At 47.0% G+C, this 13775-nt stretch overlaps 1 protein-coding gene across 6 annotated transcripts in view; it reads right to left on the bottom strand.

The window, feature by feature from the left end:
* Window positions 1–654: 654 nt before the first annotated feature.
* Window positions 655–13775, bottom strand: part of VWA7 (von Willebrand factor A domain containing 7) — a 46347-nt gene continuing 33226 nt past the window's right edge. For 4 of the 6 annotated variants that reach the window (XM_079959217.1, XM_079959218.1, XM_079959222.1 and 1 more), the window contains 6 exons: window positions 12031–12183; window positions 10827–10919; window positions 8010–8293; window positions 5459–5595; window positions 4221–4389; window positions 655–3595 (listed from right to left, as the gene is read on the bottom strand). In XM_079959217.1, the coding sequence (XP_079815343.1) occupies window positions 3170–3595; window positions 4221–4389; window positions 5459–5595; window positions 8010–8293; window positions 10827–10919; window positions 12031–12183 (1262 nt within the window). In that variant the 3' untranslated portion in view covers window positions 655–3169. Of the gene's footprint in view, window positions 3672–4220; window positions 4390–5458; window positions 5596–8009; window positions 8294–10826; window positions 10920–12030; window positions 12184–13775 lie in introns of all 6 variants that reach the window. The other 2 variants (XM_079959220.1, XM_079959219.1) reach the window with 2 other exon arrangements.

The following is a 13775-nucleotide window of genomic DNA, read 5'->3' as shown; positions in this document are numbered from 1 at the left end:
CACCCAAGCCTATTCAAATGTGTCTCAGGGTGATAAAATGTCTTGGAACAAAGCCATGTGTGTCGTGTGTCAGGAGAGAGGCACCTGTCTGCTTGCTTGGTTTGGGATTTCCTTGGAAAAAATACAACGGACACTGTTTGTTAAACCCCAACAGCAAAAATCAATAGGTGTCCTAAGTGTTTTTCATTTGCAGAACAGAAATGGTAAATGATAAGTGACTGAAATTTGGGGACAGGGCTTACTCCTGGCACAGGTGACAACAATTTAGAAGTACGGCGTGGATCAGCTTCTGTGTAATTTCTAACCAGAGCGTAAGCCTTGGGTGGATTTCAACCCCATTTTCAAACCAGGCATTTAGAGCTGGGTATTTAGGATTTTTCAAGTGATCTGAACCACTGGCCTCCAGTGCCTGACTCTACATAAGCTGCCAGGCCCTGCCCACTATAAGATATTTTTTAAAGCCAGCATTGATTATCTTAATCACTTTCTCATACGGATGCTAGCAGCAATCCAAACCTCAAATCTATGGCTCCCCCTGCTGGCTTCAACAATATAACACTACTCAAATGTCAATAATTTATATTCCCTATTCCCCTTTCGCATCCCCCAATTCTCACCCCCTTTTTTTAAAAAAAAAACAACAACCAACCAAACTTTATTTATTCAAACGTTTGTATAGAAAAGAACTGAAATGTATGCGTGATTAAAACATATTTAAATGCACTGGGTTATTTTAATTTTGCACCCTAAGCTCACTCCCACACACACCCCCCCGGGGGGGCGGGGATCCTCAAAACCTATTGCACATTTTATTATTGAAATAGTTCAAGAGGAAAAAAGCAAGACACCACCATTCTACATTTCAGTTGACACAAAAGTCGAAAAATTTCCAAATGCTTCTTTTTATCCATTAAACAAATATCTATCTATATACAAAACAACAACAACATGAATCTCATACGGCGAAAACTAAAATATCTAGAACTTTAAAAAAAAATGCATAAAAATATAGAGAGGACGATTTAGACCCAGTAGGCAAAAATATACAGTTCAAGTTTAACTGAAAGGAAGTCTGGAGAAGAGGAACGCTTCATGAAGAGAAGAATCTCAGATCTTAAGGCACGCTTAAAGCCAAATTGGTGGAAGGCCTGTGGTCGATTCTCCTAACAACTTTTCCTTTACTTCACAGTGGCTGCGGAAGAAGCTAGTGCTTTCAGCAGGAAAGCCACCATTTATTTCCTCAACTGAAATATCTGCCATCTCCCCCCCACAAAAATGCTGCTTCCTATATGGAAAGTGAGACGGGTACATTGAGTTTGACCAGGAAAACAACACAGAGGAAAGTTTGATCATCACCTCTTCCAGCTCAGTCAGATTAAGACTGAATGGCCCAGATCTCACTGCAGCTAACTAGCAGTAGCCTGAGGGAACAGGGGTTACACAGAGGGAGGGAGGCCATGCCAGGGCCCAAGATGGGAGGAGAAGGCAAGGTAGACCCACCTGAGCAGGGAAGGGACCAATTCTGTTCCAGCCAGAATCCCCTGCACAGGTTAATCTAGGAAGAGGCAACTGGAAATGGATTGGCAAGGCTTGCCAACTCCCAACTCTTTCACAAGAGGAACCATAAAATGGTTCTCCAGAAAGCCGGTTGGGCCACTCACACAAAAGGAGAAGGTGTGGAGATCTCAGTTCAACAGCTACTAGATCACGGCTAGACTTCTTAAAAGGTGTCAGAGGATGCTCTGCTGTTTTTTTCCTGTGACAGACTAACCCAGTGATGAAGTGGCAGAGAGGCAGGAAAATAGGAGTGGGAAGAAAGGCACACGTAAGAACAGGAGGAAGGAAGAGCGAAGGAAGATTTCCCGGGCCATCCTATGACATTTGTTGCCTGAAGCAAAGTTGATTCTCCACTGGCAACCCCCGATTTCATGCACAGAATCTAGCCAGACTGGCTACCAAACCTTGTTTCAACTCAGGCAATGGGACAGCACTTTCCCACTGGACACGTAAGAGGAGCAGGCTTATTTTAGGGGGTGCAGGGCAGTCTGTGTGGGGCGTGCACACAGCTCTCTTTTCCAATGCTTTAACACCCTCGGCATCTGCCTCCTGAGGCAGCCGCCTCCCTCTGCCTAACAGTAGGGCCAATCCTGAGAATTCTCTTGAGTACGCAAAAAGAGAATGGAAATCGATCGCTGATCAAAAGGTAACGGTGTACAGAGGGTGTCCAGGCATCGAGCACGGCCTGTGAAAAGTTTTATACAGCCATAGTAAGAAAGGAATTTAGAAAGGGTGCATGAAAAGAATGGAGGGGACTTTGGGGGCAAAGGAATGAATAGGACGACAACTGTAGGCTAAACTGATTGGGGGCCATTTCAGGGGTAACAGGAGACTTGGGGACCTGTTTCTAGCCGGCAAAAATGAAGCAGTTAGCCTTGCACACTTCAGGTGGCCAGGTCAAAATAATATGGGGAGACATACACAGAAGCAGAACGGGTAAGAACTGCAACACACAAGTAGAGGCTGTAGATAGACAAGTGATTAAAAGGGTATGGGGGCACAGACAGGGAAAAAGTATGTGAGATGGGGAAAAGATGGCCTGTTCAGTCTGGCTAGTAATGCCCTTCTGCGCATGGAACTCATAGCAGCAAGGATGTGGGTTTGGGCCCCACACATCTCCCTCTAGGGAGCAGCCATGCCCCTCTGGTCGAACATGTGGTACTGCATGCGCAAGTCCCAGTTTCAACCCTGCCACTGCCCCTTAAAAGGATCTCAGGTGGTTAAGGCTGAAAAGCCAGCAGGCACCCCTACCAGACAGCTCAATCTGGGCTACATGATGCAAAGATCTGGCTCAGTTATACGGAAGCTTCTTCTATTGTTCTCTTCAGAGAGACTCCGCCGCCGCGAAGCTCAAGAGCAGCTCAGATCAGGTAAAGAGGGTGGCATCTGAGGCTCGGAGCATTTTACCACCTATCAATCACAGTGCAATACACACTTCAGTAGTCAGGACCTGCCTTGTGCTTTGCAGGGCCCAGAATTCAGGACCTGCCCATTTGCTTGGCATCTTCCAAGCTCATTCATTCTCTTCCTCAGGAAGGCAAAAGGCCACAATATCCCTACAGAGGGCAGCCTCTACAGTCAGAGAGGTCCTTCCTACAGCTGGAGTTTTCCCCTATGTGACACACATCATCCATCCGGTTGCCATGGACACCATTAATACCCACCCCCAGGATGCAGCAGCCCCTGCTGCCGCCACAGGCTTCCTAAGGACCTCGGGAGGGGACGCTCTTGGCTTCACAGTAAGAGCAGGGGGGGCCGACGCCACTTGGCACCGATACTTCTGCCCAAGAAGGTTGGTGACCACCAGCCTGGCTTGCTGTGAGCAACAGTCCGAGGTGTAAGCGACGGACTCTGCCAGCCCGTCGGCGTGGTGAGCAACCACGGTGCCCCCTTCCACATGCACCGAGCGGACGCCAGCTTCGTCCCAGATCTGCAAGGTGGCCGTCCAACGCTGGTCGTGGCAAGGGGTCCGAGGTGGGCCACAGGACCCGCCGACAGAAGTGACGTTGCAGACTGGGGAGGAGACTGGGTTCTGCACCTGCAGGCAAAGAGGAGCTTCTTGTTACAGCATATCCAGAAACGAGGTGTTTGGATAGAGGATCTGGTAACCAAGCCTGATGAGGAACAGTTGAGGCAGTTGGGTATGTTTAGCCGAGCTAAGAGGAGACTGGATAGCCATCTTCAAATATCTTAAAGGCTGCCACATGGAAGATGTGGTGCTAGCTTGTATTCTTTTTTGTGTTTTTATTATTATTATTATTATTATTATTATTATTATTATTATTAAAAATCTATTTTTGACAAAGAGAGCGGTCTGATTGGTTGTCTCTTAAAGATTCTATCGCATACACAGGATCATAGGTTTGGAAGCGACTGTCCTCCCCAAACTTGTAACGTTATGACCCATGAGTACTTCCTTGCTCCTTTTGACAAGCCTGCATCCTTCTGACGGTGTGGAACCTGTGTAGATATCTGTTGGACTACAATTCCCATCATCCACTGGCCATGCTGACCAGGCTGATGGGATTTGGAGTCCAGCATCGGGGGGGGGGGGGGGACACACACACCACAGGTTCCCCATCCCAATATATAATCAAAGAATAACTCCAGGAATTCTCCCACGGGCACCCTGCTCCCCAGTTTTCTTCCCCCACAAGACTCACCGGAGGTAGAGGCATCACAAGCAGCTGTAGATGGGCAAAACTAGGATCTCCAGATGGGTGAAGGAGGCTGGCCTGCAGCGTCAGGGTGATCACAGAGCCAGGATCAGCGGCATCAGGTACATTCAAGGTAATGAGTCCAGTTGCTGTTTGGTTAAAGTCCAATTGTAGCCTGCAGGAAAGGAGAGTGGAAGTTAATATTTAAGAAATGGATGGGTGGCCTACGCATTATCATGCAGCTTCAGTATTTTATCTAGTTGTTTAAAACATGTATAGACCGTATTTCATATAAAATGAGGTACCGTATTTTTCGCTCTATAGGACGCACTTTTTCCCCTCCAAAAATGAGGGGGAAATGTGTGTGCTTCCTATGGAGTGAATGCAGGCTCCTTGGCTTCAGCGATAGCAACGCAAAGCCTCCGAAGCGCAGAGGGAGCGCTCCCGCTGCACTCCAGAGGCTTCACGTTGCTTTCACTGAAGCCTGGAGACCGAGAGGGGTCGGTGCACACTGCCCCTCTCGCTCTCCAGGCTTCAGGGATAGCCGCCTGAAGCCAAGAGAGCGCAGCGGGAACGCACGCTGCGCTCCGCAGGCTTCGGGTTCCTTTTGCTGAAGCCAAGAGAGCAAGACTCTCCTGGCTTCAGCAGAGAGGGAGAACTGCACAGCGCCCCTTCAGCGAAGCGGGAGAAATGGAAGGGGCTCCGTTTCTCCTGCCGCTTCACTGAAGGGGCACTGAGCAGAGAGGGGGAGATTTTTTTCCCCTTGTTCTCCCCCTCTAAAACAAGGTGCGTCCTATGGTCGGGTGCATCCTATAGAGTGAAAAATACGGTAATTTATAAGGTAAGATCAATACAATGTGATATGACCAGCAACAAAACTGCCTCCACCGCTAATCAGAGAGGCAACACACCTAATTTCTTTTCCCCTCTAAACATGAGGAAGTAGGGGACAAAGACCTGCACAGAGGCCTAAACCCACATCACCCAGCTTTCAAAAACATTCTCACGTGCACAGGCTCCTGAGATCACCAAGAACGTTCACAGCCTTAGGATCTCAAAACATTTCTCATTTTGGAACGGAAATTGAGTTTTTAGGAAGTTGCATTCTGCACAGTGCGATAGTGGAATGCGCACAAGCCCTGCCTTTGGAATGTGAGGCAGGGCAGGGCATAAAAGACTAGAAAACGCCGAGTTACAATGCTAGGAACTGGTGTCTTCCATGGTTGCTCATTCATCGGAATTACCTGGAGCTGGAGATGTTGACCGGGAACCCAGGAACGCTGCTTACCCTCAGATCATACTGCTTGGGTGAGCCGGGATTCGTCACCTTCCAGGCAATGGCAACAGGTCTCCCTGGGAACACCGGAGCGTCTGTGCTCAGCTGGAACAAAGCAGGGTGTAGGTTAGAGCACAGCGGCTGGAGCCAGACAAGAGCTCCCTAAAGGAAAGGTAAAGGTAAAGGGACCCCTGACCATTAGGTCCAGTCGTGACCGACTCTGGGGTTGCGGCGCTCATCTTGCTTTACTGGCTGAGGGAGCCGGCGTACAGCTTCCGGGTCATGTGGCCAGCATGACTAAGCCGCTTCTGGCGAACCAGAGCAGCGCACAGAAACGCCGTTTACCTTCCTGCCAGAGCAGTACCTATTTATCTACTTGCACTTTGACGTGCTTTAGAACTGCTAGGTGGGCAGGAGATGCGCTGTGATCTAAACCACAGAGCCTAGGGCTTGCCAATTGAAAGGTCGGCAGTTTGAATCTCTGTGACTGGGTGAGCTCCCATTGCTCGGTCCCTCAAGGAAGGCATGCACAAATGCTCAGGTGCATATTTGTAGGTAGGTTTGCACAGACCAAAAAAGCATGACGGTGTGCCCCTTTATTTATTTTTTAAAAATATGTCATTTTTTAAAAAGCAGTTTACAGCCATAAAACCTTACAATAAAAAAAAATCAAAAAGCTAAGAGCAGGTTTTGATTAACCCTTGCAGAAAGGTGTGTTCTTAATTGCCTGCACAGGCCTGGCAAAATGGCACTTTTTTTAAAGCAGGCATTTAACACCTGCTGAATCTCCCACAGGACTGGACCAATGGCAGTTTCCTTCTTCTTTTGTGACAAAGTAATAATCATAAATAAATAAGAATAAACATGTGCACCCCACTGTTGTGACGTGGGGTTTGTGATTTCAGCTCTCTTGACATAATATGCTGGAGACAGCTCTCTAGTAACACTTCTTTATTAAAGCAACAAGACTGAGACCTGAGGAGGGGAGAGCTACATTTATAGGGACAGGGAACTAGCTAGAAAGGATACATTTTGGAGGGAACAATAACAGGCAATCACAGTCCTGCCTTTTGGAGGCAACCAATAAGACAGAGGGTCCAAATAAAGGTAAAGGTAAAGGTACCCCTGCCCGTACGGGCCAGTCTTGACAGACTCTGGGGTTGTGCGCCCATCTCACTTAAGAGGCCAGGGGCCAGCGCTGTCCGGAGACACTTCCGGGTCACGTGGCCAGCGTGACATTGCTGCTCTGGCGAGCCAGAGCCGCACACGGAAACGCCGTTTACCTTCCCGCTGGTAAGCGGTCCCTATTTATCTACTTGCACCCGGAGGTGCTTTCGAACTGCTAGGTTGGCAGGCGCTGGGACCGAGCAGCGGGAGCGCACCCCGCCGCAGGGATTCGAACCGCCGACCTTTCGATCGGCAAGCCCTAGGCGCTGAGGCTTTAACCCACAGCGCCACCTGCGTCCCCCTGAGGGTCCAAATACAGCAGCTTAAATGAACCAATAGTAGCTGTACCCTCTGGAACCAAAAGGCAGTTACTTTACCCTAATGCAATTACAGACAATAATAATACAGATATAAAATCCTTTGACTCAATACACAACACCCACCGCTGAGACCATTCCATTGTAACTATCCAACCTCCCAAAATTTCAACACCTCTTGCGATGGTTTGACCCCTTTCGGTTTTAACAGTACAAATTCTACAAACACCCTCCATATCTCCTCAAAATCATTTCTCCTGCATATTCCCCCATCTTACCTTAATGGCACTTATTAATTTATCATTAATAGCGACATCCCATGCCTCTTTATACCATTCTTCCATTTTATATTCTGCTTGTCCCTTCTACTTCCTAGCTATAATAAATGTGTGCAGCTGTCAATAAACCTGTGAGCAAGTCCTTCATACCTTGCAAACCTTCCAACCCATCGAAAATTGAAAATAATGCTACCTCTGGGCTTTTGGTCAGCTTTAACCCAGCGATTTCTGTTATCTCCTTAAACACCCTTTGCCAGAAAAAAATGTACATATTTACACACACACACACACCCCATGTGAACATAATTCCCTGTTTCTTGGAATATAATGGCAGTTTCTGCTTTGCAGGGCGTTGGATTAGATCAGTGTTTCCCAACCTTGGGCCTCCAGCTGTTTTTGGACTACAACTCCCATCATCCCTAGCTAGCAAGACCAGTGGTCAGGGATGATGGGAATTGTAGTTCAAAAACAGCTGGAGGCCCAAGGTTGGGAAACACTGGATTAGATGACTAGATGACTAGTCCCTCCCAACTCTTACATGATTCTATGATTCTATGTTTATTTAAACTGCAGGTAGTTCGATCAAACTGCACTAATTTTATTTTTTTAAAAAAAAAACAACAACACCTCATATTTTTGTCTATCCCCTCAGTGATGACACCTGGGGCGGACCACACCCACCACACACCCCTTCCTCCGCCACTGCAGCTTCCCCAAGTTGAGACGCATGGCTCTCTTCTTCGCTTCCCTGCCTTACCTCCAGCAGGGATGCCTCAACAGTCGTGGCCTGAGGGGCAGCCCTCTCCACCTTCCGGCCGTCTCCATCCAGAGCCCGCAGCACTACAGAGAAGCTGCTGTCGGTCATCAGGGTGGGAGGCAGCTTGGCCACAAGCAGGTCTGTCCGGTTGGCTCCCCCTTCCAGTTTCAGCTCCTGGAGGCTGCCTCCCCTCCCTTCCAGGTTCACAGCTTTCAGCTGAACTGAGCCAGCCTCAGGGGATCGTTTCAAACCAGTCACCATAACGACCAGGTAAGTGGGCAGGCCTGTTGAAAGGAAAGGCAAAAGCTCTATGCAGGACTGGCAAAAATGACAGACAGATTAAGAGAAAAAGACAACAGCGGCTTTGAAACAGAATGGGAACCATTTATATTATATTTGCAGAAACAAAGGAAGTCAATAGACTTGGTGGCAGGATGTAAATAAACATTCACATTATTCGTATTAGAAAATGTTTAGAAAATAGTGAAATATTATGGTGTGTTTATTTTTATGTTTTTAGGTATGATGTTATGTTATTAATAACTTTTTCTGTTAGGAGATAGCAAAGTGGGTGAAAAGAGAAGCAAACCAGAAGCGGAAGTTGGGGGAAGCCCTAGAGGGGAGGGAGGGAGGGAGGAATATTTAGTAAATGTTAAGAATTTGAGGCTTGGGGACGCAGGTGGCGCTGTGGGTTAAAGCCTCAGCGCCTAGGACTTGCCGATCGAAAGGTCGGCGGTTTGAATCCCTGCGGCGGGGTGCGCTCCCACTGCTCGGTCCCAGCGCCTGCCAACCTAGCAGTTCGAAAGCACCTCCGGGTGCAAGTAGATAAATAGGGACCGCTTACCAGCGGGAAGGTAAACGGCGTTTCCGTGTGCGGCTCTGGCTCTGGCCAGAGCAGCAATGTCACGCTGGTCACGTGACCCGGAAGTGTCTCCGGACAGCGCTGGCCCCTGGCCTCTTAAGTGAGATGGGCGCACAACCCCAGAGTCTGTCAAGACTGGCCCGTATGGGCAGGGGTACCTTTACCTTTACCTTTAAGAATTTGAGATGTATGTAATGAATGAAAAAGAGAAATGAATAAAAAAAATTAAAAAGAAAAAGAAATGAAGCTCATTGGACCACGCTGTGGTCTAAACCACTGAACCTCTTGGACATGCCAATCAGAAGGTCGGCAGTTCAAATCCCCGCAACTGAGTGAACTCCCGTTACTCTGTCCCAGTTCCTGCCAACCTAGCAGTTTGAAAGCACACCAGTGCAAGTAGATAAATAAGTACCACTGTGGCAGGAAGGTAAATGACGTTTCTGTGCGCTCTGGTTTCTGTCATGGTGTCCTGTTGTGCCAGAAGCGGTTTAGTCTTTTATTTGGTTGTTTGTACTGTTGTATGTTATGCTTGTGGTGTGGTGTGGTGTGGTGTGGTGTGGTGTGGTGTGGTGTGGTGTGGTGTGTTGTGGTGTGTTGTGTTGTGTTGTGTTGTGTTGTGTTGTGTTGTGTTGTGTTGTGTTGTGTTGTGTTGTGTTGTGTTGTGTTGTGTTGTGTTGTGTTGTGTTGTGTTGTGTTGTGTTGTGTTGTGTTGTGTTGTGTTGTGTTGTGTTGTGTTGTGTTGTGGTGTGGTGTGGTGTGGTGTGGTGTGGTGTTGTGTTGTGTTGTGTTGTGTTGTGTTGTGTTGTGTTGTGTTGTGTTGTGTTGTGACCCGGAAAGCTGTCTGCGGATAAATGCCGGCTCCCTCGGCTTGAAAACAAGATGAGCGCTCCAACCCCATAGTCTCCTTTGACTGGACTTCCCCTTGGGGGCATCTTGACTGGACAATGTGAGAACAGGATTCGTGCCTTGATGGGCCGCTGGTCAAATCCAGCAGAGCTATTCTTGTATTTTTGGTGTTCATCCAATCCCAAAGATGCTAAGTGTGCTGGCTTATAGGCAGGGCCTCTGGAAGTATCCAAGCCTGCGATTAGTCTGGAAATTGGCAGCTAGCAATAATGTCTGAGGAAACAGGTGAGGCCAAGGTGTGGCATGGAACCAACAGAGGGATTATTTCATATCTGACCACCAAATATATTGGACGGTTAATAGAGACAAAGGTTTGGGGGTGGGGGGGAAAGTATTTTCCAAAAACCAACATTAGGAAAAAGCAGAACATACTGAAATGAAATTCTACAGACAGCACAGATGAAAAGCTAAACAAAAAATTATGAAGAGACAAATGTTTTGCGTTTTGCCAATAGATTTTTTAAAAGACAGGTGAAAATCCTTTAAATGTCTAGGTTTGAGCTATAAAAACTCCGTCTTCTAACAATGTACATCCCACAAATGGTTTCCATTTTATATCTTGGTGTTCTCCCATGAATAAACTCAGTAATGTTTTGTTTTTTTTTAAATTTTTTAAACTTCCTTTCTAAAACCACGAAAAAAATGATTGCTTAAATTGGGTCACTTTTCCCACAGGCTCATCACATACATTTAAATGATCCCTTAATGCTTCATTCTTTCCAACACACTGGTGAACTTGTTTTTTCTGAATATATGACCCTCTCAGTGGCACAAAGCACACTTTTTGCGCAGATTTTATTGAAGTTTCTTACAGCTGGGTGGAAGTAGACCCACAGGGAAATTTGCCCCATGAAGAAGAGCACTTGTGGCTCCTCAGTGTCTAATTCCCAGTCCACTTCCTACGGTATTTTAAGACTGGATAATGCCAAGAACCTTTTAATATTTAAAAAAATCACGGTCACTCCCCAGTGCAACCCCTTGCTGCTGCCGCACAGCTGTGCAAAAACTAACACCGAGGAGCCACTGAAGGATAAAGATCCCAAACATACCTTGTACAGGGGAACTATCCATCATAAAAAGCCCAGGGTGGCGTCCATCCTTTGGAACCGCAAAGTAATACAGGAAGTCAAAGGTGCTCTGACCTGTCAACAAGTAAAACGTTTTTTCATGGAAATTCTCAGGTGTAAAAAAAAAAGAGGTTATTTATGTGTTTTGTTAGCCCAAAAATGGAACACGAGCAAAGTCCCAACTAAAGAAGGATGGCAACTTAAACTGATGGAATATGTGCAGCTTACAGACCTAACATAAAGAAGAAGAGAACAAGAAGAACATACGTTCAAAGAAGATTGGAAAATGTTTATTGAATATATGGGGGGAAATTGTGTACAGTGGTGCCCCGCAAGACGAATGCCTCGCAAGATGAAAAACCCGCTAGACGAAAGGGTTTTCCATTTTTCGAGGCGCTTCGCAAGACGAATTTCCCTATGGGCTTGCTTCGCAAGACGAAAACGTCTTGCGAGTCTTGCGATTTTTTTCGCTTCCCCCGCCCTTTTTCTAAGCCGCTTTGCCACTAATAGCCGCTAAGCCGCTAATAGGTTTGCTTCGCAAGACAAAAAAACTGCAAGACGAAGAGACTCGCGGAACGGATTCTTTTCGTCTTGCGAGGCACCACTGTACACTTGAAAACTTTGGCAGCGTTAAGGTAAATTCAACAGCAACAGTTTTGATGGATGCAGTAATGGAATAGTGAATGGTTTAGTTTATGGAAAATATGCAGGGATTTTTGATATGCAAAATGAACCATGGAAAGAGAAAGGAAGTCACTGATATTTTAAGGTTGTTTAAATTAATACTCTAAATTGTAAAACAGAAATAGATAGATAGATAGAGGTAGAGAGGTAGAGAGGTAGAGAGATAGATACAGAATTTCAGTAAGAACAAGAATAAAAGAAACTTCCCTGGAGAGAGCATTCCACAGACGGGGAGCCACTGCAGAGAAGGCCCTGCTCTCGTCTTGCCACCCTCTGGGCCTCACTAGAAATCATTTGCTCTAGAGAGCAGAGTTTCACCATGTCGGACCAATCGTTTGCTCAAAGATCCAAAAAAGATGGCCACTGTTTGAGGCCAATAATAGATCCGATGCAACTGGCATTCCCTAGAGCCTCCAGGTGTGTGCAAGATCATGCAGAGGAAAAATGGAGCTCAGCATTGTGGCCTCACTTATTCCAGCACCTTGGTTTAGCCTTTCCTCACCTTGGATGTGCACAGAGTAGTGGCCTTGTGACTGAAGTGTCAGCGTCCATTTACCAGCATGGAGAGGGGGAGAAAGGACTGCTCTGTAGATGCTGCCAATGGACTGGATCTTAGCCAATGGACCGCTGGCTGATGAAGAAGCCTGTCTTACACCTGCATGGAAAGTCACAAGGGGAACATAAACTGGGTTAAACGTTATTGGCTGGAATGGATAAACGCTTCCAGGTGGGAGCTTAGAACTGCAAACGGGTCCATTCATCATCATCATCATCTATCATTTATACCCCACCCATCTGGCTGGGTTTCCCCAGCCACTCTGGGTGGCTCCCAACATAATAAAAACACGATAAAAACTTCCCTAAACAGGGCTGCCTTCAGATGTCTTCTAAAAGTCAGGTAGTTGGTGTTGACCTTTAAAGCCCTAAACAGCCTTGTTCCAGTATACCTGAAGGAGCATCTCCACCCCCATCGTTCAGCCCGGACACTGAGATCCAGCGCCGAGGGCCTTCTGGCGGTTCCCTCCCTGCAAGAAGCCAAGTTACAGGGAACCAGGCAGAGGGCCTTCTCGGTAGTGGCACCCGCCCTGTGGAACACCCTCCCTTCAGATGTCAAAGAGAAAAACAACTACCAGACTTTTAGAAGACATCTGAAGGCAGCCCTGTTTAGGGAAGTTTTTAATGTTTGATCTTTTATTGTGTTTCGAATATTCTGCCGGAAGCTGCACAGAGTGGCTGGGGAGGCCTGGCCAGATGGGTGGCGTATAAAAAATAAATTATTATATTATTATTATTATAGTTGTTTATTTCCTTGACATCTGACGGGAGGGCGTTCCACATGGAGGGCGCCACCACCGAGAAGGCCCTCTGCCTGGTTCCCTGTAACTTCGCTTCTTGCAGTGAGGGAACTGCCAGAAGGCCCTCAGAGCTGGACCTCAGTGTCCAGGCAGGATGATTCAGTAACTGCAAACGGCCCATTCGCAACAGGTTATTTCTAATTTATCGGATTTTCCGCCAGGAGATTAAGTCAAGATTAAATGGAAAGGAGATGATACATGCTGGCGTTCTGGGGAAAATGTTGAAATGAAACTGTTTGGCTTTAGTAGAAATGATATACGGAGTTATGTATAAATAAGCATTAAGTTTTAAGTTTTAAGGTAAGGTTAAATAAAGTAAGGCAAATTGAATAACAGAATATGGTGAAAGATGGAAAGGATTTGCTGAGTTAATTAATAGGTTAGACTGTTAAGATAAAGTATTTAAAAAAAAATTGAAAAAGATGGAAAGAAATTGCTGAAATAACTAATTAAGTTAGAATACAAAAAGGGAGGTGTGAGGAGGTCAAGGAAACAAGCAAATGAAAGATAAAGATATGTAATATGTAAAGGTAAAGGTAAAGGTACCCCTGCCCGTACGGGCCAGTCTTGACAGACTCTGGGGTTGTGCGCCCATCTCACTTAAGAGGCCAGGGGCCAGCGCTGTCCGGAGACACTTCCGGGTCACGTGGCCAGCGTGACATCGCTGCTCTGGCGAGCCAGAGCCGCACACGGAAACGCCGTTTACCTTCCCGCTGGTAAGCGGTCCCTATTTATCTACTTGCACCCGGAGGTGCTTTCGAACTGCTAGGTTGGCAGGCGCTGGGACCGAGCAGCGGGAGCGCACCCCGCTGCAGGGATTCAAACCGCCGACCTTTCGATCGGCAAGCCCTAGGCGCTGAGGCTTTAACCCACAGCGCCACCTGCGTCCCAC

This window comes from Podarcis cretensis, assembly GCF_951804945.1.
Source record: "Podarcis cretensis genome assembly, chromosome: 2".
Taxonomy (NCBI): domain Eukaryota; kingdom Metazoa; phylum Chordata; class Lepidosauria; order Squamata; family Lacertidae; genus Podarcis; species Podarcis cretensis.
Note: the sequence above shows the minus strand (reverse complement) of the source record. Positions and strands in the feature narration are given on the sequence as shown.